The sequence below is a fragment of the Sorex fumeus genome, unplaced genomic scaffold, assembly GCF_029834395.1.
Source record: "Sorex fumeus unplaced genomic scaffold, SorFum_2.1 ptg000098l, whole genome shotgun sequence".
NCBI lineage: Eukaryota > Metazoa > Chordata > Mammalia > Eulipotyphla > Soricidae > Sorex > Sorex fumeus.
The window spans coordinates 61483530-61510418 of NW_026606155.1; the positions used below are offsets into that span (position 1 = coordinate 61483530).

The following is a 26889-nucleotide window of genomic DNA, read 5'->3' on the forward strand; positions in this document are numbered from 1 at the left end:
TCTAATGCTGAAAATTCGGATGGCATTTACTAGCATAACCTTTCAACTCTGAGCACATCAATAGAGGCCGACAGTGGCTTGAAATATGATTCCTTGCAGATAGCATATCCTCATTCATCTGACTGTGCTGTTCTGTGCTCCATTGCACAAACAGCGTCTCACCCACTTCTGAGAGGACACTAATAAAAAAGGCATCAATTTTCAGCTCTAGTACTACTGTGATCTCTTTATATGTTCGACATCCAACATTAAATTAAAATGCTGTTATAAATCCTACTTTCTGAATCTGGAATGAGTGTTGGGTTTTTGTCGCATGAGACTGCAGCAAATCTTGTCAAAAGCAAGGAAGCACGTCTTGTTCACTCAGAATTAATGTCGTGGATGAAAGAAGGAGGTAAAAGGGGTTGAATATGGTGAACTGAGGGTGTCAGAGCCAGTGAGAACTGGAGCTTCAGGGTGCCAAACCAGGCTGGGTATTTGCTGCTTTCAAGAAGTGGCTAATCAAGAATTGCAATTATCAACAACAAGCTGTGTGGCAGGAAGATTACTGATAGAAAGGCGCACACATATCCATAGATATATACATACATATGCATATATCTATCAACAGAAAATTTTCAGCAAAAAAAATAGTAGTCAATTATTCCTTTTCAGCAGGAAAATCAACAACAACCAGATTCTAAACATCAGCAGTCTGAGGACCTGTGTCAAATCCCCGCAGGAAGCTCAGTATTCTGTGCTCTTCCAGACTCACAGAGCATAACACTAACACAGTTACTAGAGAAGCACCTCAAATCACTAGGTGGCGGGGGAGCAATACAGTTAGAAACCAAGATGCTTGAACTAAAACAGTTCCAGAAGTTTTCCGTGGAAGATTGTGGGGAAGAGAAAAATAAAATCTTATAAGGACAAGGGAGAGAAATGAATTGGCTTTTCTATCGGCTAAAGAGGAGAAAAGAGCAAGAGGAGAGCATCAGGACATTTTTCTATTCTTTGTGATTTGAAAAAAAAAAACACAACAACCAAAAACCAAAGGATCCCTGCTAATACAGGTGATCACCTAAAAGTGTGTGAACTACAGGGTAATATAAGGGCTTCCCCAGGATACAAAGCTTAGAGCTGCTGAATGCGGCTGCTGACTCATTCATAATTAGGAAAGAAATAAAGAGGCGTGTATCCCTCTTTGGGAGGGTGGTGGGCAAGCAAAAGGGGGAAGAGTGAGCAGTTCAATATCTGGATCGAACAGAGGAACTTTTTCCCCCAAGGATCCTGCCGGGCGGAACCTTGACATGCGCAAAGTCAGAACGCAGACAAAGTTGCCCTGTTGAGAACGATAAGGTCACCCGTGGGATTGCTGAGATTATCTCTGTCAAGCACTCGGACAGCATGCAGTCAAATGATGCATCATGCAGTCATTTTCGGGGGTGGGGGGCGGTGTGGAAATCAATTTCTTCACCAGGTCGCTATTTGCTTTTCAAAGTGCCCTTGTAGGCCTTCACCACCAAGCATTTATCAATTTAAATGTTGTAAATTGATAATGTGCCACTGTGCCTTGTACTGTTTCTGAATTATTTTGATACTTATATTTTCTCAATAGTCTCTAACCCCTCAGAGCTTCTGTATTCAAAAGGGCATTTTTCTTTGTTACACCAAGAAGTGATGAACTTTTTATGATTAGTACAAGAGAAAAATGTAGACTCATGGGGGAAAAACAAACCCCACACGCTGCAGAAAATTTATACATGTTTCTTTTTCCTTCTTTTAAAATCAGGTTTACCAACTTACATGACTTTAAAGGGTGGGGTAAGAAGCAGTATTGAAAGGGCTACCTAAATATATTTGCTGAAGGAGTCCTTGTTATTCCTTATTCGAGTTTTGCATAAATGTAGGCCAATTAAAAAATGCTAACACTTGGCTCCATTATTACAAGCCCTTTGCTGTGTTAAAACAATACTTTATTTTTTGGTCTGTATATTCCAGTTATTGAGGATGTGATAATGTTTAAACACGAGAAATAATGTAAGGAATGCTAACTTATCATGCTTTTTTTGAGTCACTAAATAAACATATATGTAGGTCTTCTTCATAATCATAGAAGTGAGTATTAACCACAAACTAACCTCAACTTGATTTGCATAAAATATAGACTGGAAAAGTTGAGGCTTGCACTTTAGAAAAGCAAAAGAAAGACATGGCACTTGCAAAGCATCTTTAACCTCCAGTGATTTATTGGCCCTCAGCCAAGTTATCAGGGGAATCTAATTCTTCTTTATTATTCAAATAAACCACATTTGGCACCATGGTTCCCTTTCAGAATAGCTTCACAAATAGACTGAGCTCTGTCATTTATTTGACCTTGTACTTGTGTGCTGTAGCTGTAATTTTATTTGCCATCCTATATAACAAATGCAGAGAACTCTAAAATATGGAGATGAACTACAGAATTGGGACAGGAGTTTATAGTAAATATATAAGCATGAAATCCTAAAAGATAGAGAGAGAACAAATTTGAAACAACTATTTTCTCCATTCCTCTTCACTTGTATTAAACTCTTCCATTTGCAGTCACCCTGCCCCTTTCCGCATGTTGCCTTGAAACAATCCAATTTGTAACCCTGTCTGCAGTTACCTTCTGGCTGAGTTACAACTGCAAGGAAGTATCTTCTACCAGGATGGGAACTTGGTGAGAAGAGAATATATTCATTATGGGCAAGCTGGGCACTGGAGGCAGGGGAGTGGAGTTGGATTAAGAACTCATTCCACAAAGGGCTTAGTTGGCTGTCTACTATTTTCCAATGTCAATGCAACAAAATGACATTGCAACATTAAAACAAAACCAAAAATGCTGTTAATTTTCCAGTTTCTACTTGATGCCATTTTATTTCTGATAGATCCCTAAATCAAGCTGGAAACAAACTGTAGGAACAGGTATGCATGAGAATCATCATTTCTGATCTCACTTTCAAGAAAAAAATGTTTTCAGATGGGTTCATTTTTAGTCTGGATAACTGAGAACCATGCTCTCGACTAGTGTGAATTTCTCATCAGTTATTACAAAGACAATGCAGGGTTGGTGTTTGAGTGAGAGAAAGTCTATTTAAAAGTATATAAACCATCGAAGTAGCCAAAGCTATTGCAAGGCCTGGGTGCCAGAATAATACTTTCAAAGTAAATTTTGAAAGACCAAGGATAAGGATGACTCTTCTACCTCCTTAGAAGATTTTCATCATGTCTGTTACATGGATTACAGCTTAATCCTGAATTTGGATGCCAAAGGAATAAGTATATTACAATTTATGTTTCGGCCTTTTCAGAAATTATGTTTAGGATTAATATTTATATTTCACTTCCAAAAAAATTTATCTGCTTTACTTAAGAACTGATGTTTTCATGTTTTTTTTTTTTTGATGGTGTACTCTCTTTCCTTTTTTTTCCCCCTTGGGTACCAGTAAACAGAGAAACAACAAAACCTTTATTACCTTTTATAACCTTCTTATATGCCTGTATTATATTCTTCTACTCTGTACTAACAGTAACTACTTTTTTCATTTCTTCCTTAAACTTTTAACTCAATTTTATATTATTTTTTGTTGTATGTGTTTCTTTAAGTTGCAGCAAGGATATAAACCAAAAATTATATATATATATATATATATATATATATATATATATATTATCTATGCTCTAAGTCCTAAATCAAACTAAAAATGCTTTGTACCTATCATATAAAGCCCGGCAAGCTACCGAGAGTATTCGATATGCCAGACACAGTAACAACAAAGTCTCCAATGGAGATGTTACTGGGCCCGCTCGAGCAAATCGACGATCAACGGGAGGGCCTTTACCTTTACCTTTACCTTAATTCTGTGATTATTTAAGGGACTTAGTCATCACAAATACAAAAACAAAATGTAAAATAAAATGATAAAAGCTGGCTACAGATAATTGCTACATTTTTAATGTTAGGAAAACCACTATTTTCTGTCTTCATTTTCAACTGTGCTTATTCTGTTCTAACTAGAGAGTAGGGTTTTCGTCTAAATTTCTGAAAGCCATTCACCAGGTATAAGAAATCATTTAATTTCTATGGAAACTAAACTCAGCATCACCATTTGGGGATGTTTCTTTAAGATAAGGCCTCAGGGTCAATATCTGAGAACATTTCTAACTTGAAAAGCAGTCAACAACACATACTTATACAACCTAAGGCCACATTTTGGAAGATCAAGTTAAATATGTATCTCTGACAAAGTCAAAAGGACCAGTGCGAAGGCTTGGAGTCTTCATTGTTACCTCAGTCCTATAATCAAGAAAACGTCAAAAATAAACAACTGGCATGTATACATCCTGGACCCCAGGAACCATTACAGTCTGTGAAATGCAATAGAAAAATTCATTCTGTATATATTCATGTCTATAACATGACTCAGAAACCTCTCTACTTAGTTTTCTTCTGAGCCAAAGAAGAATTCTAATTCTTTTCTGGAAAAATTTTATGTTTTTTCCTGTGATTATTAATGTACTGATATAATTATAAAACTAAGAAAGGGATATATTGAGAATTATAAATCCAGACATGCTGATAATATTTTTCAAAAATTTCAGTAGATAATCCTTCGATGACCCATACAACACTTTGAACAAACCATTAATAAAGGAAACCTTACATACTCCATAAAACTGTCTAAAATTGGATAAAAATAATCATTGAATCATATTTCTTGGGGAAACAGAACATTCGGTTAGCATTTATTTATTTATTTTGGTTTGGTAGGTGTCTCACACAGTGGTTGACTCCTCCTTCTGTGCTCAGGAATTATAGCAGGTTGTGCTCAGGGGACCATATGCAGTAACAGGTATTGAACCCAGGTTGGTCACCTGCAAGGCGACCAACCTCTCTAGTCCTTACTTTGTATTTTTATGTGTTTATGTGTGTGTATGTCTCTGTAAAAATGCAAATATTTGCATAATTTTGAGAACATTTTCCACCTCATGCATCCCTTGAGATCTTTATGTCCTTACAACTGAAAGAGCTCATTGATTATATTTGGGAATGGTTTTATGTTAGGAACCTTGATCTATTAGGATGCAGAATCTGATGTATTGGAATTCCTTTCCCAAAAAATTGGCATAAATCTTCCCTAATCCCTTCCTCAGCTCTTTCTTTGGGCATTTAGAAACATACCAGACATTTATCAGATGATTTTTTCTGAACCCAGAACTGTTATGAAACTTTGGTTTTGAACTCTAAATATAAAAAAAATGCATATGTAAAATCACCCTCCTGTGATTTACTCTACATCATTTCAGTTACAGAACACCTCCAAATGCAGACCTCTGTCTTAATGTATTATAGCCTCAACCTGTGTGTTTGATCATTTTTGGCAACACTGAAGCCCACTACAGAAAGCAACATACATGGAGGTTAGTGTCTGCCCCTGGGTAGGCAAAGATGCTGACTACTAATTCACTCTACAAAACCTATTACAAAGTAAAACAGGAAATAGCTGCCCAAAGTTGCAAGCTACTGTATGTACATGACTGCTTTATTCTGCTTTCTCCAGTTATTTGTCTCATATTTTAGGAAAATACTGGCTGAATGTTACAGTAGAGAAGTAGTGAAATAAACTGCTTTTAAAAAGAAACCAGCACAGGGTTAAAGCCAAGTTTTTCTTGAACAGATGATATTTCAGATGGCCACACTATTCCAGATGCATCAATTTCCTTGAAAATCCAATCCATATATGTGCATATGCTGTGCTGGCAGGAGGACTGACTGAAATGGCCAAAACCCAAGAGCTAATATTCTTTTGGCCAGAATAATGCAATTATTATTTTCCTAGCTATCAGTCTAAGCATACAGAGCCATCTGTTATGCAAAGCAAACATACACATCTCAATTACAGAAAATGCAGTTGCCTTGACAGAATTTGGATTACACCACTAACCAGGGCTGTAAAATGTGTTTTGAGCTAGTATATAATGGATGCTTTTCAGGAGTTCCCTAATTAGCATTTACCTGCTTAAACTAATTATTCATCCTTCTTCTTCACTGGCTTATTAAACTTGGTAGGATCTTCCACATAAGACAAATGAATATGGTCATTGCATAGGAACAAACAGAGGTGTCTCCAGTTCTATATAATACTAACATGATGATATACTAAATTAAAAATTGAATATTCCTGATACTATGTCTTGAACAGTTGAGTCAAGGTTTAATGTCTATTAATGATTATTATAAAATCAGATATTTTAATTACATTGAAAGAAAGCTAATGTTGAAATAATAATGGCCAACCTTCTATTTTTTGGTTTGTTGAAGTCTGTGTAAAACAGGACTACTCTATTCAGTGTATAGCATGCATATTCTTCAAGTAAAAATCAATGGATCTTGTTTGGATCTTATTTGGATTCTCAACAGTAAATAATAAAATTTGGCATTCTTTCTCCTCCTCCTCTAAACTTCACCAAATGCCAGATATTTCTATTATTTCCCAGTGACTTTCTTGATTTAGTTATTACCCAGCAAAGTAATGACCAGAGGGTTCCAGCCCTGCTGGATGTCTCTTTAGAGTAGTGCCAACTCTCAGAAGCCATGAGTTGAGAGTGAGTCTGCTTCAAAGGAGGGAGACAAATCTTATCTCCATCTTTAGTTCCAAAAGGCAACTGAATGAGAGGTAGATTACCCAACTTGGCAGATCATCACACACACACACACACACACACACAAAATCCCTCCCACCAAGGCTGTGTTCTCTTCCTGCCAAACCACCATATGAAAAGGGTCAAATTCATCCAACCACCTGCCTGGGCATACATTTCCAGATGTTCAACACTTTTATGGAGAAAGCATCTGGATAAATAGTTGAATTAAAAACTTTTCTTCAGAATATTCTGGCATTCTGTGGCTGTATCCTGCATCTTTAGATTCCAATGGAAATAAATTGCTGTGTTCAACAGGATTATCAACAACTAACATCTAGGATTTTGTGCCTTGCCTCATCTGCCTGTATCTTCCTTTTCTATTCTCCTACAAACAACATCTGAGTAATTAAACTGTAAGTAGTGAAAGGCTATTCACAAAATTGTCTTTTAGCATTAGAAAGCATTTTCAAAGGCAGCAAAATATATCTTCGCTGGAACCCTTCCTGCAACACATTTTAATGGTCTCTTTCAGCATTTCTTGACTCCAAATGACTCCCTGTCATTGTGTCAGCTCCCAGGATAATGCAGGGTACTCCATAAACATCCAGTAATAGGACACAAGGGAAGCACTATTAGTGTGTCCCTCTCCTACTGGGCACAAAGGTTTCAAAGTTCAAAACAACTGAGGGAAGAAACTTCATTTGTTCTCAATAAATTAATAATGATCCTTGGGGGGTTGGAGGGGACCAAAGTTTTTGAGCACAAGTTTATTCTGAGCATTCTGAACTGACATAAAATTTTCAACTGACTTCGTGAGGAGTCAGGTAAAACCATTAAAGAATAAATTTGATAATTCATGCTAAGCAGAGTATGTGTTTAAGAAGGAAAAGCATGCAACTGAAGGAGACTCCATAATCGCCAGAAAGATCTAAATTGTTTTACTTACTTGTGAGAGGCCTAGGTAGATGGAGACTGTTTCAGAAATATACAAAAATTTTCCTTCTTGATTTAGTGCAAATACAAAGCCATCCAGGGACTGCAGAAAAAATATAGATAAATTAATAAACAGAGATGATAAAGATTTAAATAAAGCATTTTATATAACACGTGAAGACCATTTTTAGAAAAATATTTAACAAAAGATATTTTAGTATTGCATTATACATGAATAAAGGTCTGAAATAAGGTCTCATGCTTTTCTTTATTTCAGAGACTTTCTAATGTCTGTCATTTTGATCAAGATACATAACATTCATGTATAAAATCAGTTCATGCTAATTTTATGAGATGTTACCTTTATATTTTTTTGGATACAGTAGTTACTGAGATTAAATCAGCAAGATTATCTATTAAATAGCTGAACAGGGATGGAAATTGTAATGAAAAGACAGGAAAAAAAGGTTCCAATATTAAAAGCAAGTTAACTCAGCACGTAAGCTACTATGGACATTAATAATTTGCTAATTAATAAAGGAATATGTCCTCTTTACTCTTTAATACTATTTGTTATAACAAACAGGAGAAATCAATACATTATGGGTGAATGTATATAGGCTCAAACCATACAATCTGTAATCTATTTTATAAAAGTATGTATTAAAGTTTTATCATGATAGATCTAATTTATATTACAACCTCTAAACTAGAAACAACAAAGGAGAAAAATTAAGAATGACATTCATCTATTGCTCCTGAAACCTTGTCTACTTTGCAAATGCAGACTTGCACTGTCATTAGATAACTAGTGTAAATCACTATGAACTCTAGGTGAAATATGTCACTCAAATTTAGAATAAAATTGTCTCAAATACTTGTAATCCAAATGCATTGAGAACTCTGTACCATTCTCATGCCTAATGTTTTGTTCTATTAAGTTTTAAATAGGTCGATTTTACAAGTCCTCCAAGAATAGGAAAAGAAGTTTTAAAACTTTTCCCATAGGAAAAGAAGTTCTTTAATGTATAAACTGGGTAAGCCATGAAATCTACATGGGGAACTAAGTACATAGTGATGCTAAATTAGTGACAAAATCTTTAACTGCAGAGAGGTAGAAGCATCCTAAAATTCAGTTTGAAGAACATAGTATCAAGTTTCAGCAAAAATAGCAGTTTCCTAAAATACTGACCTTTGGGGAGAGATGTAAATATTACTATATATGAGAGGATACATGAGTATCTATCTACTTATCTGTCCTTCTAGAACATATTTTTTCCATTTTCCTGATCCATACAACTTCACTGGGGAGAAACTGTAAATATTACTATATATGAGAGGATACATGAGTATCTATCTACTTTTCTGTCCTTCTAGAACATATTTTTTCCATTTTCCGAATCCATACAACTTCACTGGTGAGAAACTGTATGCGACACTCAACCTCCTCTTGTGACATAGTGAATTATGAAAAAAATTCAAATGACACACTGCAATGCTTCACACACAAAAAATTAAATTACACAAGAGACAATCTTTTTGTCAAGATAGTTCAATAACAATAGCTTATATTTATTAAGTACTATATATAACAATAGCTTATATTATATAACAATAGCTTATATTATATTAACAATAGCTTATATTATATAAGTACTATATATAACAATAGCTTATATTTATTAAGTACTATATATTAAGCATATATTGTCTCTTTTAATTTTCACAAATACCATCTGAGGTAATTGTATTATTATCTACATTTTCTATACAAGAAAATGGACGCTTAGAAAAGTTAGACAACATGTGTATCCCTAGAAAGTGCTAAGTTAGGATTCAAATTCTGACAGTCAGGCAAAACCTACATTGCCTGCCACTAAAAAAAAAATCACAAAGCTTTTCTAACTGATTTGTGTTGACTAATAAAGAGATAAATTGTCACCACACTTCTGAAGTTAGAATATTTATATTTAGAGGCAGACGTTACTGGCGCCCGCTCGAGCAAATCGACGACTAACGGGAAGTTAAGTGATTAAGTGAAGTGAGAGGCAGAAAAAGTATGACTTGCTAAACTTTGTGACTTGATTTTTTAATGATTTGATCAAATGCTAGAATGCTGTCATTGGGAGTAGGAGACAAATGGGGAGTAAGATGACAAGAGTTCAAAAGTTTTGTTTACAGTTTCCTGGACATCTTGATCTCAAATATTTCCCTGAGAACCAATCATGGGACAGGGAACAAAATACCACGTAGGAGAACAGATGACAAAATCCTTGACAAAATCTACCAAATCCTCTGGAGTTTTGTAAATGGTATGGTCAAAACTTCTTTTGAATCAGCAAATGAAGACATGCTTGCTGTGTAGAAGTTTGGGGAGGCTATCATTTCAGCATCTTTTCACCTTAGACTAGATGTTTCCTGAGAGGACTCATGAGAATTAAGACTCTCCCTCTGTGATCTTACCATTGGAGTAAATGGCTTTCCAGTCACACTTGTAGTCATAAGTGTGCATACTACCTAAGACAGCTGTGAACTCCTCTTAAACTTTAAACTGGCTTCTCAAAATCTAGTATCATATCATCTACAAATAGTAAGAGCTTGATTTCTTCCTTTCCTATCTGGATGCCTTTAATGTTTTCTTCTTGCCTAATTGCAAGTACTTCCAGTACTATGTTAAACAGATGTGGTGATAGTGGGCATCCTTGTCTTATCCCTGATCTTAGAGGAAAGGCCCTTAGTTTTTCCCCGCTGAGGATAACGCTTGCTGTGGGTTTGTTGTAGATGGCTTTGACTATCTTGAGGGAAGTATCATGCTAAGTGAAATGAGTTAGAAAGAGAGGGACAGACATAGAAAGATTGCACTCATCTGGGGAATATAAAGCAACAAAATAGGAGACTAACACCCAAGAATAGCCAAGATTAGTACCAGGAGGTTCACTCCCAGGCCAGCTGCACATGCTGGGGGAAAAAGCAGCTCAGATAGGGAAGGGAGCACCAAATAAAGGGTGTTGGGAGGATCCTCCCAGGATGAGAGATGCATGCTGAAAGTAGAATATAGACTGAACATGACTGCCACTCAATGCCTCTTTTGCAAACCACAGCACCCAAAAAGGAGAGAGAAAACAAAAGGGAATACCCTGCCACAGGGATGAGGTGGGATGGGGGGGTGTTGGGGCATGGGACGGATACTGAGAGCACTGGAGGTGGAGAATGAACACTGGTGGAGGGATGGGTACTCAATCATTGTTTAAATGCAACCCAAGCACAAAAAGTTATAAGTCTACAACTGTACCTCATGGTGTTTCACTAATAAAAATTTAAAAAATTAAAAATTAAAAAGTAAAAAAAATAATAAACTGGCACTTGTAGGGGCCAAACAAAGATCACAGGAGAACTTCTATGGACAAATGAATGCCATTTGGAAAGCTTGTTGGGAGAAAATAAAAGGAGTGATAAAGGTGACATAGGGCTAATCTACAGAAATCAAAACTTTCCTTTTATAAGCAAAGAGATGCAGGCACAGAGAGGCTATGTTAGCTGGACACAATCATTTAGTTAGCTAGCCAGGACTAAAATCGGCAGCAATCCTGTAATTATATAAAAGCATCATACACTTTATGGCACAGTTGACTTATTTAAAAAACCCCAGGAGACTGAATTTGTCAACAATGGAGTGATGTCATATTCAGATTTATTTCTTAACAACTGCCCAACAAAGACTTACTAAATGCAGTTTTACCTCTAAATTCAATGTTCTTTCCTTTAGTTCTAAGTCCTTAGAACCAAATCCCTTAGTTCTAAGTCCAAAATTCATGTTCTTTGTCTTACACAGGCTAGAAGACAAAGAGAAATGACTGGTCTTTCTTTCCAAGGGTTCTGTTTATGGAACTGTTAGAGCAATTTGCAGAATTCTTTTCTTCAATCTAATTTTGAAATGTATTTTTAGATACTTTTAGGTAACATGTTACAATGACATAACTATATATTTTTAGGGGCTGGAGCAATAGCACAGCAGGTAGAGTGTTTGCCTCGCACGTGGCTGACCCCGGTACGATTCCCAGCATCCCATATGGTTCCCCAAGCACAGCCAGGGGTAATTCCTGAGTGCAGAGCCAGGAGTAACCCCTGAGCATTGTTGGGTGTGACCCAAAAAGCAATATATATGTATATATTTTAGATAGTTATATATATATATATATATATATATATATATTTAGATAGTTCAGGTAGCATAGTTACAATGGTGCTAATGTTTACACACTAGCAATGTACATGGTTAATGTATCTCACAGCAACCTAAGCACTCCAAACCCTTCATGACTTTCCTTATCCTACCTCAAATCTGGGATATTGCTTGGCATTTGGAAGGTTAACATTAGATTGTATTCTGTTAAAGTGCCCTGAAATACCCGGAGTAATTCACTTGCCATCTACTATATCATTTATTTTTCTTGCCATCTACTTATCTCCATTATTCTTACTCTCTAAAAAAGTTCACAATTTCAAACATTAGGTTCATATCTCACGTTTTTACTAAAATACTAGGATATGGTTGGGCACCATAGCAGGGGAAAGAAATATCTGGAGGCTAAACATCTGATGCTATTACGCAGTGGTGATCTAAGAATCGGCCAGTTTTGTTTGGCAAAAACAGAGGCTTTGACACATGTTCCAATTTCCTGGTGAGATTAAAATGAGTCTATGACTACATGACACAAAGCATCCAGTCAATTCAATTAAAAGTAACAGCCAATTTGGTGGGGGGAGTTTAGATAGCTATTTGTCACACAGAGGTTACAAAAAGCGATTAGTTAACCATCTTTTTCACTTTCATAGTTAACTTTTCAGTCAACTCAGTACAAGCTGAATGTCCAAATTCAGGTATGAGAACCTTCAAATGGGGAATGAGACAGCAGAGCCCAGTGTTGCAGCTCAGTCGTGGAGCATTAGTCATGCATAGTGACTCCACTTCCAGAGTCCCTGTATTTGATCTCAGCACCACCACCCCAAAATATGAAACCATGAGAGAGGACTCCGGAAGTGGTTTGTACTTCTATAACTGCCTTCTGACTCAGAATCATGCCTTTCTCTAGCAGAATGTATTTTGCTGCCTAGAAAATTTAAAAAGTAGCATCAATTTTGCGGTCCTGATTTTCAAAGGTGGGAGGAGGCAGGAAACCTTCAACCACCTGGTCTTGGGACTCAAATGTGATTAATTGGATAGTTCTGTGATATTTTTAAATTTTTGAATTGACAAAGCTACTATCTACCAAACTGTTTCAAATCACTGCAGGCTACTTTTAAATTTTGTTGAACTGCCCACTGTTTTCAACAGGCGCCAATTAAGATTCTGGGGTCAAAGGGTTAATTACATCTTCTTACTCACTATGTAGAAATTTCTGATTATTAACTAAGGTTGGATTAAGATGAAAAAGAACCTATACAAATGTTAATGCTAGTCCCTCCTTGAGAAGATTTAGTATAAAGCCAGGCTGAAATCTATCTGCTTTCCTCAAAGCAGATGGAGAATAAAATCTTAGAAAAAACAGTAAAACAGACATTTTAAAGGCATGCAAGTATCTGATTTATCAAGACAGTTTTCTTATTACTAAAACTAGTTCTTAACCATCCCGACAGAGTTGATAGGAGATTTCCTCTGTCATATCCCAGTAAGTCTATGAGGTATACAGGCAGGAGTGAAGCTTGGATACAGAGGCAGCCACTACAGTATCTCTGAATAATAATAATGCCAGTAATTATAATTTAGATACCCTGACAACAGTGCAACATATAAAGTGTAAGGCACAGTATCTTAACCCCCAAAGCTGAGTGCCTCTAACAGTATTTGTCAAATGATGAGGCTATTTCCTTGCAGGGGATGAAACCAACTATAGCTTTATGATTGAAAGTATACTAATGTTTAATGCATTGTGCTAAATGGATTTATATTTGTCAAAGTAGTTTTGTCTCTTTCTTTCTCTGCATATTCTATGGCAGCCAAATTTCCCAGTTAAATCTTGGGATGTTACCCTAGTAGAGACAATTCTCCTGCATACATCTTCTCTGCAATTAGTGCCTCTTTCTTCTACATTTCAATGCAAAAGAGAGAGGAAAAAAACAACCCACAATCACCCCAAACTCGTTTCCTATGACCTAACTCCAGTTAGAGTGAAGAATTACCAGTAGGCTAGGTTATTTTAATGACAGATTATTTTAAACTAAGTCTTCACCATCTGTTCCACCTCCTAATTATGAATGCAAAAGGAACATATTTCACAATTACATCAGTAAAAAAGTAAGATATACGTGATTTAAATGCGTGCATGTGCTCCATGTCCAATGCACAGTGCATCTGTGATGTTCTTCTAACACAGACACTTAGATAAGGGAGAAAATACCCATCCATGACAGAGCGTGACTCTGACACTCAAACCCCCTCCCTACCCAGAGATTATCAATGATATGACATAATTTTATTAAGACAAAAATGACACATGAATTTGAGCACAATGCTTGCCAGTCATTCAACAAGCTTATTTTATAACTTAATGGCTTTGGTGTCAACAACAGGTTATATGAGTTTAGTGCTTCTGCTACCAGAGCAATGGGTTAGCAGCAGGAAAAAGTGAGTCTATCCTTGAACATGACCTTCATAATCAACAAAGAGGATAGTGGATATGCTGAACACAAAAGAAGCTCAGTCTAGAGTGAGAGCAGAACTCTAATACCTATGGTACTACTATGTTTTTGGCAGCAGATAAAAGAAAAGGAATAACTTAACTTTTCTGGCCTTTGGATCCAATAGCAGACTGAGAGATCTCATTAAAATGCCATACTGCCCTGTGTTTGAACTGACACTATACTGCACATGTGTTCACACACGTGGACTCTCAGTTACTTCATGAACAGTTTAGGATGATGACCAGACAGACTCACATGTATATGGGGAAGAAAACATTTTCCAAATTTTGTCTTTGCGCTCTTAACTGCAACAATCAAGCACTGTGCAGAAACAAAAGTCTAAGCTTTAGAAATAGGATTTTAAGTCAAGGCTATTTTTGCAAAGTGGGTAAAAGTATATATTGAAAGTCTGATCTTTGATTTGTCTCTAACGCATCTCAGTATTTTTCTGCCTCCTGCATCTTCTCTTTCATTCTATTCCAATCTTCCCTTTCCCTCAAGCCTCCAAACACCTTCATCAAGAAGAGGAAGTATAGCACAAATTCATATTATTAACATGTACCCCAATCTACATGTTATCCCAGCACAACCTATAAATTACAGTTGTTTATTAATACAAAGATTGAATTATTTTTCCCACTAAAAATGAATCTCAGAACAACGAATCTTAGTGTGTCAGAATACCTTACCTAAGAGTTTCCTAGAACACTGAACTGGTGTTCTTAGAGTAGACAACTCAGAAAAAAAAGGTAAATGTTGAGCTAGTGAAATGTGAGAACATGGACAGAACAAAAGCATCTATTTCTGAGTTAGGAGATCAGGTTTCAATTCTACTCATCAAAATCCCACGGTGTGGGAGCTGGGGATTTAAGTGCTAATCCCCTTTTCTCTGGGATATTAGTTCATATCCAGTCTTGACGTGAACATTCAGCCAATGTGCTCCAATGTCTGGCATAAAGGTAGGGTGTGGTGAGACACCACATTACCAGGGTGGCATGAAGACCCCATATTAGCTATGACTCTTTTTGGAGCATAGAAAGTCACATATGTTTCTCACAAGCAAATTTTGCCTCATGGGGAGATTTCCCACTAGTTTTTCAGAGGCACAAACGTATTAGAAACAGAAGATAATCTCCTTTTTGCCTAAGTTGTATCGAAATGTAGGTTCTTCAGAATCCACAGACTAATTGTAAATTGTCCATCTTTCCCATAGAATTCAGAGTTCTCTTTCAAGCTAAAGATGGAATTTCCCTGTTGACTGGAGAAATATGAATAGTATTTTGAACTGGTCTCTAAAGCCTAAGAAATGTGACTGCTTTGCTTGCACTTGGTCTTATGGCACTTAGTCACACACAGGGAGGAAAGGTTCTTTCAAGGTGTCTACATTGTACAGAACACAATGAAAAGGACTTTAATAACCAAATGTAAAAGATGCCTGCCAAGATGCTAGCAGACTGAGGATGGGGCAGGGGGATAACAGATGGAATCTGGGAACACTGTAGCACTGCGCTGTAGCACTGTCCTCCCGTTGTTCATTGATTTGCTTGAGTGGGAACCAATAACACCTAACAACAAATTGTGAGACTTGTTGTTACTGTTTTTGGCATATCAAATACATCATAGGTAGCTTGTCAGGCTTTGCCGTGCAGGCGAGATACTCTCGGTAGCTTGCCAGGCTCTCCGAGAGGGGCAGAGGAATCAAACCTGGGTCGGCTGCGTGCGAGGCAAACACCCTACCTGTTGTGCTATTGCTCCAATCCCTGGGAACACAAACGGAGGGAATTTGACACTGGTGGTAGGATCAGTGGTAGAACATCTTATGTCAAAGCCCCAACTATGGATGATCTCATTTATCTGTAGTATACAGAATACTGGATGAGAAAACACACTATAGTAATAGGGGGGATGCCTACATCACCCTTGACCCCAATATTTTGAGAGGACAGAGAGGGAAAGAAATCAAGGAGGCAAGAAGAGAATCAGAAGTAATGGGTAAACAGTTATACTGGGTAATCAGGTATTCAGTTATACTGCGATATAAGTGAGTGGAATAGCCTGAAACACTGGTGGAAGGAAGCTGATGCTGGTGGTGGGATTAGTGTTGAAATATTATATGCCTAAAACACAGTTATCAATAACTATAAATCACAGTTCTTTAATAAAAAACACTCCCTCTAACTCAGCTCTGAATAACTTTCAACCCACAATGCTTTAATAAAATGGAATTTGGGGAAAAAGAAATCAAGTTGCTTAGAGAACTACACCTCCAACAAGTAACAGGTAGTGGTCAAGACTTAAGCACAGGGGCTGAAGTAATAGTACAGCTGGTATAGTGCTTGTTTTGCACACAGTCAACCTGGGTTTGATCCCCACCATCTCATATGGTCTCCTGATTACCTCCAGTAAAAATCCTTTAGCATAGAATCACGAGTAAGTTATAAGCACTGCTGGGTGTGGCCCCACCAAAAAAAAAAAAAGTAAAAAGAAAACCTTGAGTACAGTGGGCCTACAGGCCATGTGTATTCAGCACATTGATTCCACTGTCTGTCCTAAAGTATCTCATTTATATTTATAGTATTTTTTCTCTTTTTCTCTCTAGTATTATACACATTGATTTGTTATAGGAATTTAATTTATCACCATGTTTATTTAGAAATACATCCTGCTTTGATCCTAGTTTGACATATATATATATATTTATATATATGTATATATAAAACCATTGATTCTAACCTGAATCTACTTAGTAGACTATTAGCAACTTTTACAAGAACAGGCTCTTTAGTGCCAGAGAAATAGCTTAAGTGGTAGAGTGTGCCTAACATGTACCAGGACCTGAATTCAATCCCAGGCACTGCTGCTGAATTCTTCCACCCACACAACACTAGTTCAGCTCCTGAAAGTGTGTTCCTCACCCCAGAAATTGGCTGTTACATATATATTTTTTAAGCTTCTTTAAAATAAAATAGTAAGGGTTTTGCATATATATATATTCCTTGAGGTAAGGAGCTTGTGTTAGGTTAGGGATAGTAACAATGACTAAAGAACTCTGTAATAAATTTAGCATATTAAAAGACCATTTAGAGACCACAGATAGTAATCTGGTGCATTCATATGCATTTCAGTTTGGGAAACATTTATTGGCATCTTTAGGGAAAAGGTATTAAAAGCATTTTTACTGAAAGAAACTTGATTGTTATAAATATAGTTGTCATGGACTAAATTACATTTCCCCTGAATCTGTATGTTAACGCCCTGTGTGACTGTAGTTGGAGACCAAGATAGATCTTAGGGAAGCACGTTAAAGGGGATCATAGTTGGGGTCCCTGTTCTGTAGGACTTAACATTTTGGGTTTTTTATTTGCAGTGCCAAAAATCCCACCAAGCCCTAGGACTAGTAGTTTTTTGCTTGTTTGTTTTGGTTTTCTGGTCCACATCAAGTGGTGCTCAGGGTTTACACCTGGCTCTATGCTCAGCTGTCACGCCTGTTGGTGTTCAGGGACCATATACAGAGCTGTGGAACAAATCTAGGGCAGCTACATGTAAGGTAAATACCTTATGTGCTGTACTCTCTCTCTCCCCAAGATCTGTAGTTCTTTTTTTTTTTTCATGCACACCCAGCAGTGCTCAGGGCTTATTTTTATCTTCGTGCTCAGGAATTACTCCTGGCAGGGTTCAAGGAACCATATGTAGTGCCAGAGATCAAATATGGGTTTGGCATGTGCAAATCTGGATTGGGCATGGGCACGACAAGCAACCTGCCCACTGTGCTACCCAGTCCAAGCACCAATAGTTTTATAATAAGAAAAAGGAGTCAACCTTTTTCTAACCGTGTATACAGTCAAGCATAGATTAAGAGAGCACACAGCAAGAAGGTGGCTGCTTGCAAGGCAGGAGGAGAATATTCACAAGAATCCAACCATGTCTGCACCTGGATCTTGGACATTTAACTTCAAGAGCTAAGAGAAAATGAACTCTTATCTAAACCACCAAATCTAAGGTATTTTGTTATGGTAGCCTGAGAAGACTAAAATAATAGTTTAAAAAATTCTGACTAGGGAAAACAGTTGGGCCATGAAAACCTTCAATAATAATTTCAGGAAATCATTGTAACTAGAGCCTCTGCTTTTTATTTTCTATATCACTCATATAATTAATAATTAATTTTTACTAGACACATATAAAGCTATAAATATGATGTAATGATAATAGAAAGTAGTATTTGGTCTCCGGAATCGACAAAGCCTAGGAATGTTTTTTAAAATCTTTTTCAAGTAATTGCACCTCTCTGGGTCCTACATTTACAATATTGAAATCTTTATATTGGTTTTCTGTGCATTCCAAATGCTTAGAGGGTACATTGCTTCACTGCCTTAGCTCCATACAAAGCAGAGATACACATTTATGTGAAAATCAATTATTCTGATGGAATTGGGAGTCTGGTCTTGAATGATCTTGGCATAAACAATTTTGTGTACTGCTTGCTATAGCTCTCAGCTACTTTGCTGACTTTCTACTTTTTTTAGTTTGATTTAGTTTGATTTTGGTTTTTGGTGGCACTCAGAGGTTACTCCTGGTTGGGTTATGCTTGCTTGTGCTTAGGGGACTATGCAGTACTGGGGATTAAACCCAGGACTTCCACAAGCAAAAAATGCACTCCTGCCCTGTGAGTTATTTTCCTGGACTTGCTACTTTCATTTAACAGCTGGTATCCAGTCCTGGTGAAAGCACCACAATACACTGCTTGACCACAGAGTACTTGATCTACTCGGTACTCAAAAGTCTCAGCTTTGATTCCCATGTGCCCACTTAACACATATGAAACAAAAGAGATTATGAATTTTGACTGTTTTCTAACATGCTCGCACATATCTGAATTCTAATAATTGATAATTATAAATATCCAGAGAATATCTAGATTATATTCTTTCAAGAAGGGCACTTCAGAATGTAATATTTTCTAGGACCAAATTCGCTAGGTGTACATGAAATGAGTTTAAATTTATACCAATAAAAGCAACGATGCTTAGATGAGTATTTTGGTATCTATACGAGTCTAAGTCAAGAACAGAATAAAAGGAATGGTTTGGGATATGGATTTGGGATTTTGGAAATTTCATGTGATAAATATATTAATAGGGAAGAAATTAAATTCTGGCATTTTCCAGTGATTTGCTAAAATCTATCCTTTTTTTTTTTTGAATGGCTGGAAAATGAGATCAGAGCTCCCTTCCTCTTTGTGATCCACTTCAGTGAGTTTCTTGACTGGAAGAGAATTCAGTGTCAGTGCTTAGGAGTGACTATTTTATTACTTGAGTTTTCAGGATCAAAAGATGCCTTAACCAAAATCTTAGTGAGATTTAATGAGAATCATGGATTGAAGTTGTCTATAGAGATGTACAACTGAAATGCAAAGAGAAAGTCTAAAGTGTTTACTTTTAGATGTGAAATCAAGTATGTTAAAGTGATAAGAAAAAGAAGAGTTTTAAAACGTGAACTACTAGGCTTACCATCTTGCATTTCAAACCCACCAAATAATGCAGCGAAGACAATAGACTCAATTATTTAGTTTCAATGGATAATTCAAATCAATATCACTCTGATATTCATTTTTCTTTAAAACAAAGGAACTGATATATTTGTTGAGAAATATATAAAAGGTACAGTTTCGTCTTGAAGTCAAAGTTTCACAGAGCAATGCATCGTGCATCTCAAAAGGAAAATTAGACTAAATACATGGCACAAAACTGGGGCTGGAGCAATAGCACAGGGGGTAGGGCGTTTGCCTTGCATGCAGCCAACCCGGGTTCGATTCCCAGCATCCCATATGGCCCCCTGAGCACCTCCAGGGGGTAATTTATGAGTGCAGAACCAGGAGTAACCCCTGTGCATCACCAGGTGTGACCCAAAAAGCCAAAAAAATTTTAAATAAATAAATACATGGCACAAAACTGAAATGACTGCCAATTTCTCACGAACAGATCTGTTCCATACAGATTGAGATGCCTGGACACTTGCTTATACTATTCAGGTACTCAAGTGTCCTCTCATAATTTCCAAATTGTTCATGGAACCTATAACATACCACATACACTTATTGAGGCAGGAGGAAGTGTCAAAGATTTTGCCCAGATATAATCTGTCCCAGAGTACTATCCTCATATGGAATTGTGTTCTTTCCTCAGATCTTTGGTAATGTAAGAATCTTATGGTTACATCGCAGATACTTACCAATGAATGGCAGACCTTGTTATTCTGCTTTTTTCTTAAGTAGCACATCAGTGTTCATCAGGGGCAAGTGTAACCGTGTACTCTGTCTTGGGCTATTTGGCACAGGTTGCCCTAGAACATCACCGTAGCTAGAGGTTGTAAGACCTAACACATATGGGTAATCACTAGATTAAGGGTTCAGAGTGACTCAGTATCATGTGGTTTACTAAAGTTGTATACAAGTCATAACTGTATACATCCTACAAAGGATTTATCATAATAATTATCTATTCAAATGCATTGATGCACCAGTTAGCAGTAAATTCACAAGAAGTTTTTAGTTGACCATACTGATAATTAATTTACCAGATACCATAAATCAATAGTCTCAATCTAGTTCTCTTGTGTACAATGATCCATTTACTGATTTGACTTAAATAGCTCAGGATACTTTAGAACAAAAATTATTTGGAAACTAGTATAGTCCACCATTCAATGCTTTCGATGAATGACAGTCTGCCTCTCAATGGTGAATGGACTTCGTGAACCTTTTTAGTCTACAGTATTTATTATGGCCTCAACCAGATAGCCCTAGAATACCTTAAGCCATAACTGTCATTTCCCACTTAGTCTGTTTCAACCTTCTATGTCAAAGGCATCCAAATTGCCAACAATAGTGGGATGAAGGGGCAAGCCTATTGATTAAATTCTAACTCTGATTTTTTACTTGGCTCTGTTCCTGGTTTCCTTTAAGAGCTGAGTATTTGAACTAATTATTATTTTTATTATAAGAATGATATTTTCTTGTGGTTGTCTAGATTCTCAAGACCATAAGGTGATCAACTTCATAGTTAATTTTCCATCTGGGTCTATGAAGGATTCTGCAACAGAAAGTCACTATATTCTATGAAGAAGACTAATAATTCAAGAAAAATTAATTCCCATTGCAACAGTTTCTCAGACATAATATAGAATCTAAGCAAACATCAATTTTACCCCAAATACAGTAGAAAAAAGGGAGAAAGTCTGAAGTTATCAAAGTTAAGAATTAATTACCGATCCTTCACGCCCTACCGAGGTCATGAGTTGCCCCCCACAAGCGGCTCTCCAGCACGGCCATGGCTCCAGAGGCACAAGGACTTAATGCAGAGCCCAGCAGCTTATTGCAGAAAAGTGAATGGACTATGCATTAATCCACAGTACCATGCCTCTCTGGGAGGAAAGGGGGCTCCCTTCCGCCTTTTCCCCCCTGGGCAGCAAGATGGCGGCCACCTTGGAGCTTTTTTGAAAGCCAGGTATGAGCCGGTGGTGACGGGGCAACTGCAAACTCAGGGAAGAGTGGCGTTCCTGGCTTGTCCTTCACACCCTACCGAGATCACGAGTTGCCCCTCATGAGCGGCTCTCTAACACGGCCATGGCTTCAGAGCCACAGAAACCAATCTTGTAATTATCTGGCTCTTGGCAGAAATCCCTCCAGATTTAATAAGTAAAATACCAGAAATCCAAAAGTGCGCGCGCAACATCATATGGTTCTCATAACCAGCTGTAGAAAACAAATTATTTCACAATGCCTTTTCAGCAGTTCTGATTGTTGGGTGTAAACTCTAAACAATAATGGCTCATCTTTTGTCAAAATAATGAATGTAATCAAAGGAGAGAGTTAAGTAGAATTCATCTTCCTCACAGGCATTGGGACGGGTGGGAGGGGGTATATTGGTTCTTGGTGGTGAAAAATAAGTACTGGTGAAGGGAAAGATGTTTGATCATTGCATGACCAAGATGTAAACCTGAAAGCTTTGTAACTTTTCCCACAGTGATTCAATAAATAAATATTTAAAAAATGAAGTAGAAGGCAACCAAAAAAAAGAGAGAGAATTAATTACCTCACTCACTTTCAAGCTGTCATTTCATTCCCCTTTCACTTTTGCTTTTCTGTCTTTTCATTTTATTTTATTTTTGGGTCACACCTGGCAATGCACAGGGTTTATTCCTGGCTCTGCACTCAGGAATCACTACTGTCAGTGCTCAAGGGACTACATGGGATGTTGGGAATTGAAGCCAGGTCAGCCGTGTGCAAGGCAAATGCCCTACCCGCTGTACTACCACTCCAACCCTGTCCTTTTATTTTAATTTGCACTTCTATTTTATTCTGCTCTTCTATCACCTTTTCTTGCATTTTTGTTCATATACTGAGTGAAAGACATGCTAATAATTGTGGGGACAGTGGAGTGTCTGCAGCAATTGTGCTGCACTTCACAGTCCATGGGCCCAGTAGGCACTGTTCTAAAAGTCTGTTCTTAAAAGTATGTGAAAACTATCCTGGGCAGTAAAATGAATAGAGGCTTGTCTGTACATCTGACTCACAGAAGTATGATTACTGAAAAGTCTGTAGACCAAGAATGGCTCCAAATTTGTGCAGGAAGCTGTAAACTTTGTGTGATTGAATATTGGGGATAGATTCTTTCTGCCTCCAATGAGATTTGTTCATTCTAGCCTTGACCTTTTCCAACAAGTAAGATTTGTTTTATTGCCTTGCTTGGGGGCTTCTCTTTAGTAATAGAATGACCTACTTTAATTTCTACTTAAATGTTTCACAGGCTGGAAAGTGACTTCCCCTAAAGGATTGAGCCCCTAAAGACTCAAATTGGCCTCTCTGCCCTAATGGAAGACTTTTATCCCAAAGCAAATAAAAAATATATTAAGGGTTTTACAAACACAACCTTAAGCCTTTATCATTTTCTGTATGTTCCTTCCATTCACATTATAGGAAATCACACTTGCTTAAGACATTTGCTACTCCACTCTATTGGATGTTTATCTCTTTTCCAGTTCTCTTCTTTCACGATGGGTACTTCACATGAAAGTACTGAGCCAATATTATTTTGATTTCCTAAAAGGCATGACCTAAAAATGTGGCCTCATAGTACATGGACTTTGCTCCAAAGTAGATGCAATGTCCTGTGCTTCTGCAGATTTCTCTGATTTATCCACATTCTTAATTCCACTTGAGCTGGCAAAGTCAAGAGAGTAGAATGGTGAATGACTTAATGTGACTATCAATATTCCATGATACAGTTATTCCAGCTACTTTCCATAATCCCAGAAAAAAGTTATAGAACCTTATATGTATTTCTTCACATATTCCCAAAAGTTAACCTGTCTTTGTATTGGGTCCTCATTCATACACTGAACCATATTATCTCAATAAAAAATTTTAATAACATGATGTGACATAAAACCACCATTATAACAGGATAAATATCCTTGTCCAAAAGATTTATTTGTATAGGGTAAAATTTAGTGGTTTTACTCCAGGTTTTTCTAAATAAATAATAATGTAATATTACATAATAATATAATTATATGGTATGTGAATTAATCATGCCTGCCTCTTCAACATGAAAATCTTTTAATTTCTTGGGAAACATGCAAGAGAATGTTGGTTGTATAATTTACTAGCAATGTCACTAATGCCTTCTTCTGTTATAATAGGAAGTTTGAATAAGCCACTCCTGAGAATACTTAGGCTTAAACATTTGGGTGTGCAGAGATGTCAAAAAGGAATGCTTAAGTATTGGAGGATACAGCTGAAACATTAGGTTTTACAGGCTCCTCATGCAAAAAAATATTTAGCATTATCTAAGTTCTAGGCAAGGGACAAGGGGCAGGAGTACTTGTGATTTAGAAATATTCCTGGTCTTGTTAAGTGAAATCTTATTAATAAATATTGTGTCAAAAAGAAAAAAGAATTTTTCTGTATTCAATAGGTACTTGAAATTGATATCTAATAGTCCCAGGTAATTCAATTGTATTCAAATACTCATTTAGAAGAAAGTGTAATTGTCTGATACGAAAGTCTATAAGAACTCGAAGCAAGAATGAACAAAAATTTAGGCACTGAAGCAGTGAAGACAGTAGCTGTAACATTTTTATTAGTAACTTTCAATTATACTAACATTGCAATAGGTTTTATACCAATTCTATATTATTTCCATTGTTCCTTCTCCACATATAATTGGAATTGAATGAAAGTGAGTATGCACTAGAGAGATGATTGTCTCTAAGGTTCCACAAATTCTGCGTTCCAGATGAAAACTGGGGTCCAGAATCACAAAAAGAGATGAAGGAAAGTAGAGACCAACATTTACTGAGGTTATCTCTTTCAGCATACTTTACCTCTTTATTACCTTCTATAAGTACATGTAACTGGCCTGCTAGGCCAGTTATGTGTACTTATAGGGGATGAGGGGACAGGATGAAATATTTAGCATGGTGAGGAAAGAGAATAAAAATGCTAGAAGCTAACACCTTTTATTTACTTGGCAACATTTCCTTAAACTGGCACTATTTACCTTAAAAGAATACGCACATTCCAAGATATGAAGAACGGTATGTCAAGGTTGCTAACTTCCTTGAATTCAGCAAGCAAAGGTCAATATCTCTCAGGGGTATTTCAGGGGATTTGTCGGGCTTTACAGAAGACCAAACCCCTATGTTTCCTTCTGCAATGTGTTTGCATGCATGTGTATGCATGTGTGTGTGCACCATCTAGTTATTTTTCTCACATAAAATAATTGACTCAATATTCTAAGGTTAAATGCCTACAAAAGGAAGCCACAGACATAAAATCTTTGAATTCTTAGCAAATTTTCATTTTTATTCAGCACTGTTTGACTTCTACCTAAGTTCAGTTCTGGACTTTGTTGCTTTATTAAAAGAGCTGAGGTTCAAATGGAAGATAAAATGATAAGGTGATTCATTTATGAGACTTACAGGGAAAGGATACATGGACTAGATTAAAGTCTGGTAAAACCCCAAGGGGTAGCCTAAGTTAGGCTCCTCTAGAGAAGTTAGAAACCAGACTTTACATTAGGTGATGGGCAATGCAATGTCTAGAAGCCAGGTGGGAGAAGAAGCACTTCTGGAGAGTATAATCTATTAAGGACAGAAAAGGGTGGTGACAGAGGAAAGTCACATTACCTCCTGAGTTGGCATTCTGGGATGCAAGTCAACTATCACTGAGAAGAATAGCATAAGACTGGCCTTCGCTATCATCTCACACTAATGAGAATGGCATAAATCAATGGGTGCTAGTAGGGATGTTGGGGAATAAGAACCCTCATTTACTGTTGGTGGGTATGTGAACAATTCAGCCTTTTTTATCCTCTATGGGAAAAAAACTAAGAAGGCTGAAGAGACAGTGTGGCTTAAGATACTTGTCTTGCATGCATCGGACCCCAATGTGATCCCTAGCACCACATATGATTACCTGTGCACTACTAGGAATGGCCTCTAACCACGGAGTAGCGAGTATTTCCTAAGTACCCCTAGGTATGGCCCAATACCCTCCTCCCCACTCCCCAAAACTGAGCTACATATGACCCAGCAATCCCACTTCTTGGCATCTACCCCAAAGCACTTATGACAAAAAGATATATACACACCTATATTGATTAAAATAGTTACCTAGGATATGGAAGCAACTCAAATTTCCAATGACAGATGAAGAAGTTGTGGTATATATACACAAAACATAATTATATGGCTATAAGAAAATATGAATTGTTGCAACTTGGAAGGAATTTGAGAGTATCACATTAAGATAAGTCAGAAGGAAAAGGACAAATAACAGATGATTTCACTCGTATGTGACATAGAGAGAATCAAAACAAAGGAATAGACACTAATGAATGATGACACACCTCTGGCCTTTGATTATAAAACTGTAATTGCTAAACAAGAGGGAAAGCCGAACAGGAATTAAGAAGTGAACTATAAGGGACATAGGGGCATAGATGGAGGGTCAGGGACTTTGGTGTTTGTGAGGTGCAGTAGCTATATATACATCTAGACTATAAACATTAACACTTGTAAATGTTAACTTTAACTGCAACAATAAAAATTAAATTTTAAAAATTGTCCTTACCTGAACTTAGAGTATGTGTAAAAAAACAAACTCTAAAGCATATCTCACTTTGTGGTTCTAATTTCCATTCAAGGATGTCAGGAGGAATCATTGAAGAATTTCAAACTAACAAAATGAGAATTTGCAACCAAATAAGTTATTCTAGCTTGCTCAGGATATAGAGTTATACTCAGTTCCTCAGGACACCAAGAAAACTCAAACAGAATTCAGGATGAAAATCAAATGGGTAGCTACTATAGAGGATAGCTACTTAGATGCTGAAAGGAATTGTCACCTGCCTGGGTAAGATATTTATGAAGGGATCATAAGGGAAAAGAAGCCTATATAAGGAGAAGTTAATCCAGTCTAGGGAGTGAACTGAGATACACAACCCGACATGCATGTACTTTGCTGGCAAGATGGACACTATCCTGGACTGATCTCAATCCAAGAAGTAATACAGAAAGTGCTCATGAAAAGATCTGCTCCCAGTGAGAAATAAATGCTTGTCT

At 37.0% G+C, this 26889-nt stretch overlaps 1 protein-coding gene across 9 annotated transcripts in view; it reads right to left on the reverse strand.

The window, feature by feature from the left end:
• NPAS3 (neuronal PAS domain protein 3) overlaps positions 1-26889 on the reverse strand; it is a 1011636-nt gene that overhangs the window by 271563 nt on the left and 713184 nt on the right. For all 9 annotated transcript variants that reach the window (XM_056133997.1, XM_056133998.1, XM_056133996.1 and 6 more), the window contains one exon: positions 7595-7684. In XM_056133997.1, coding sequence (XP_055989972.1) covers positions 7595-7684 — 90 coding nt within the window. The remainder of the gene's footprint in view (positions 1-7594; positions 7685-26889) is intronic.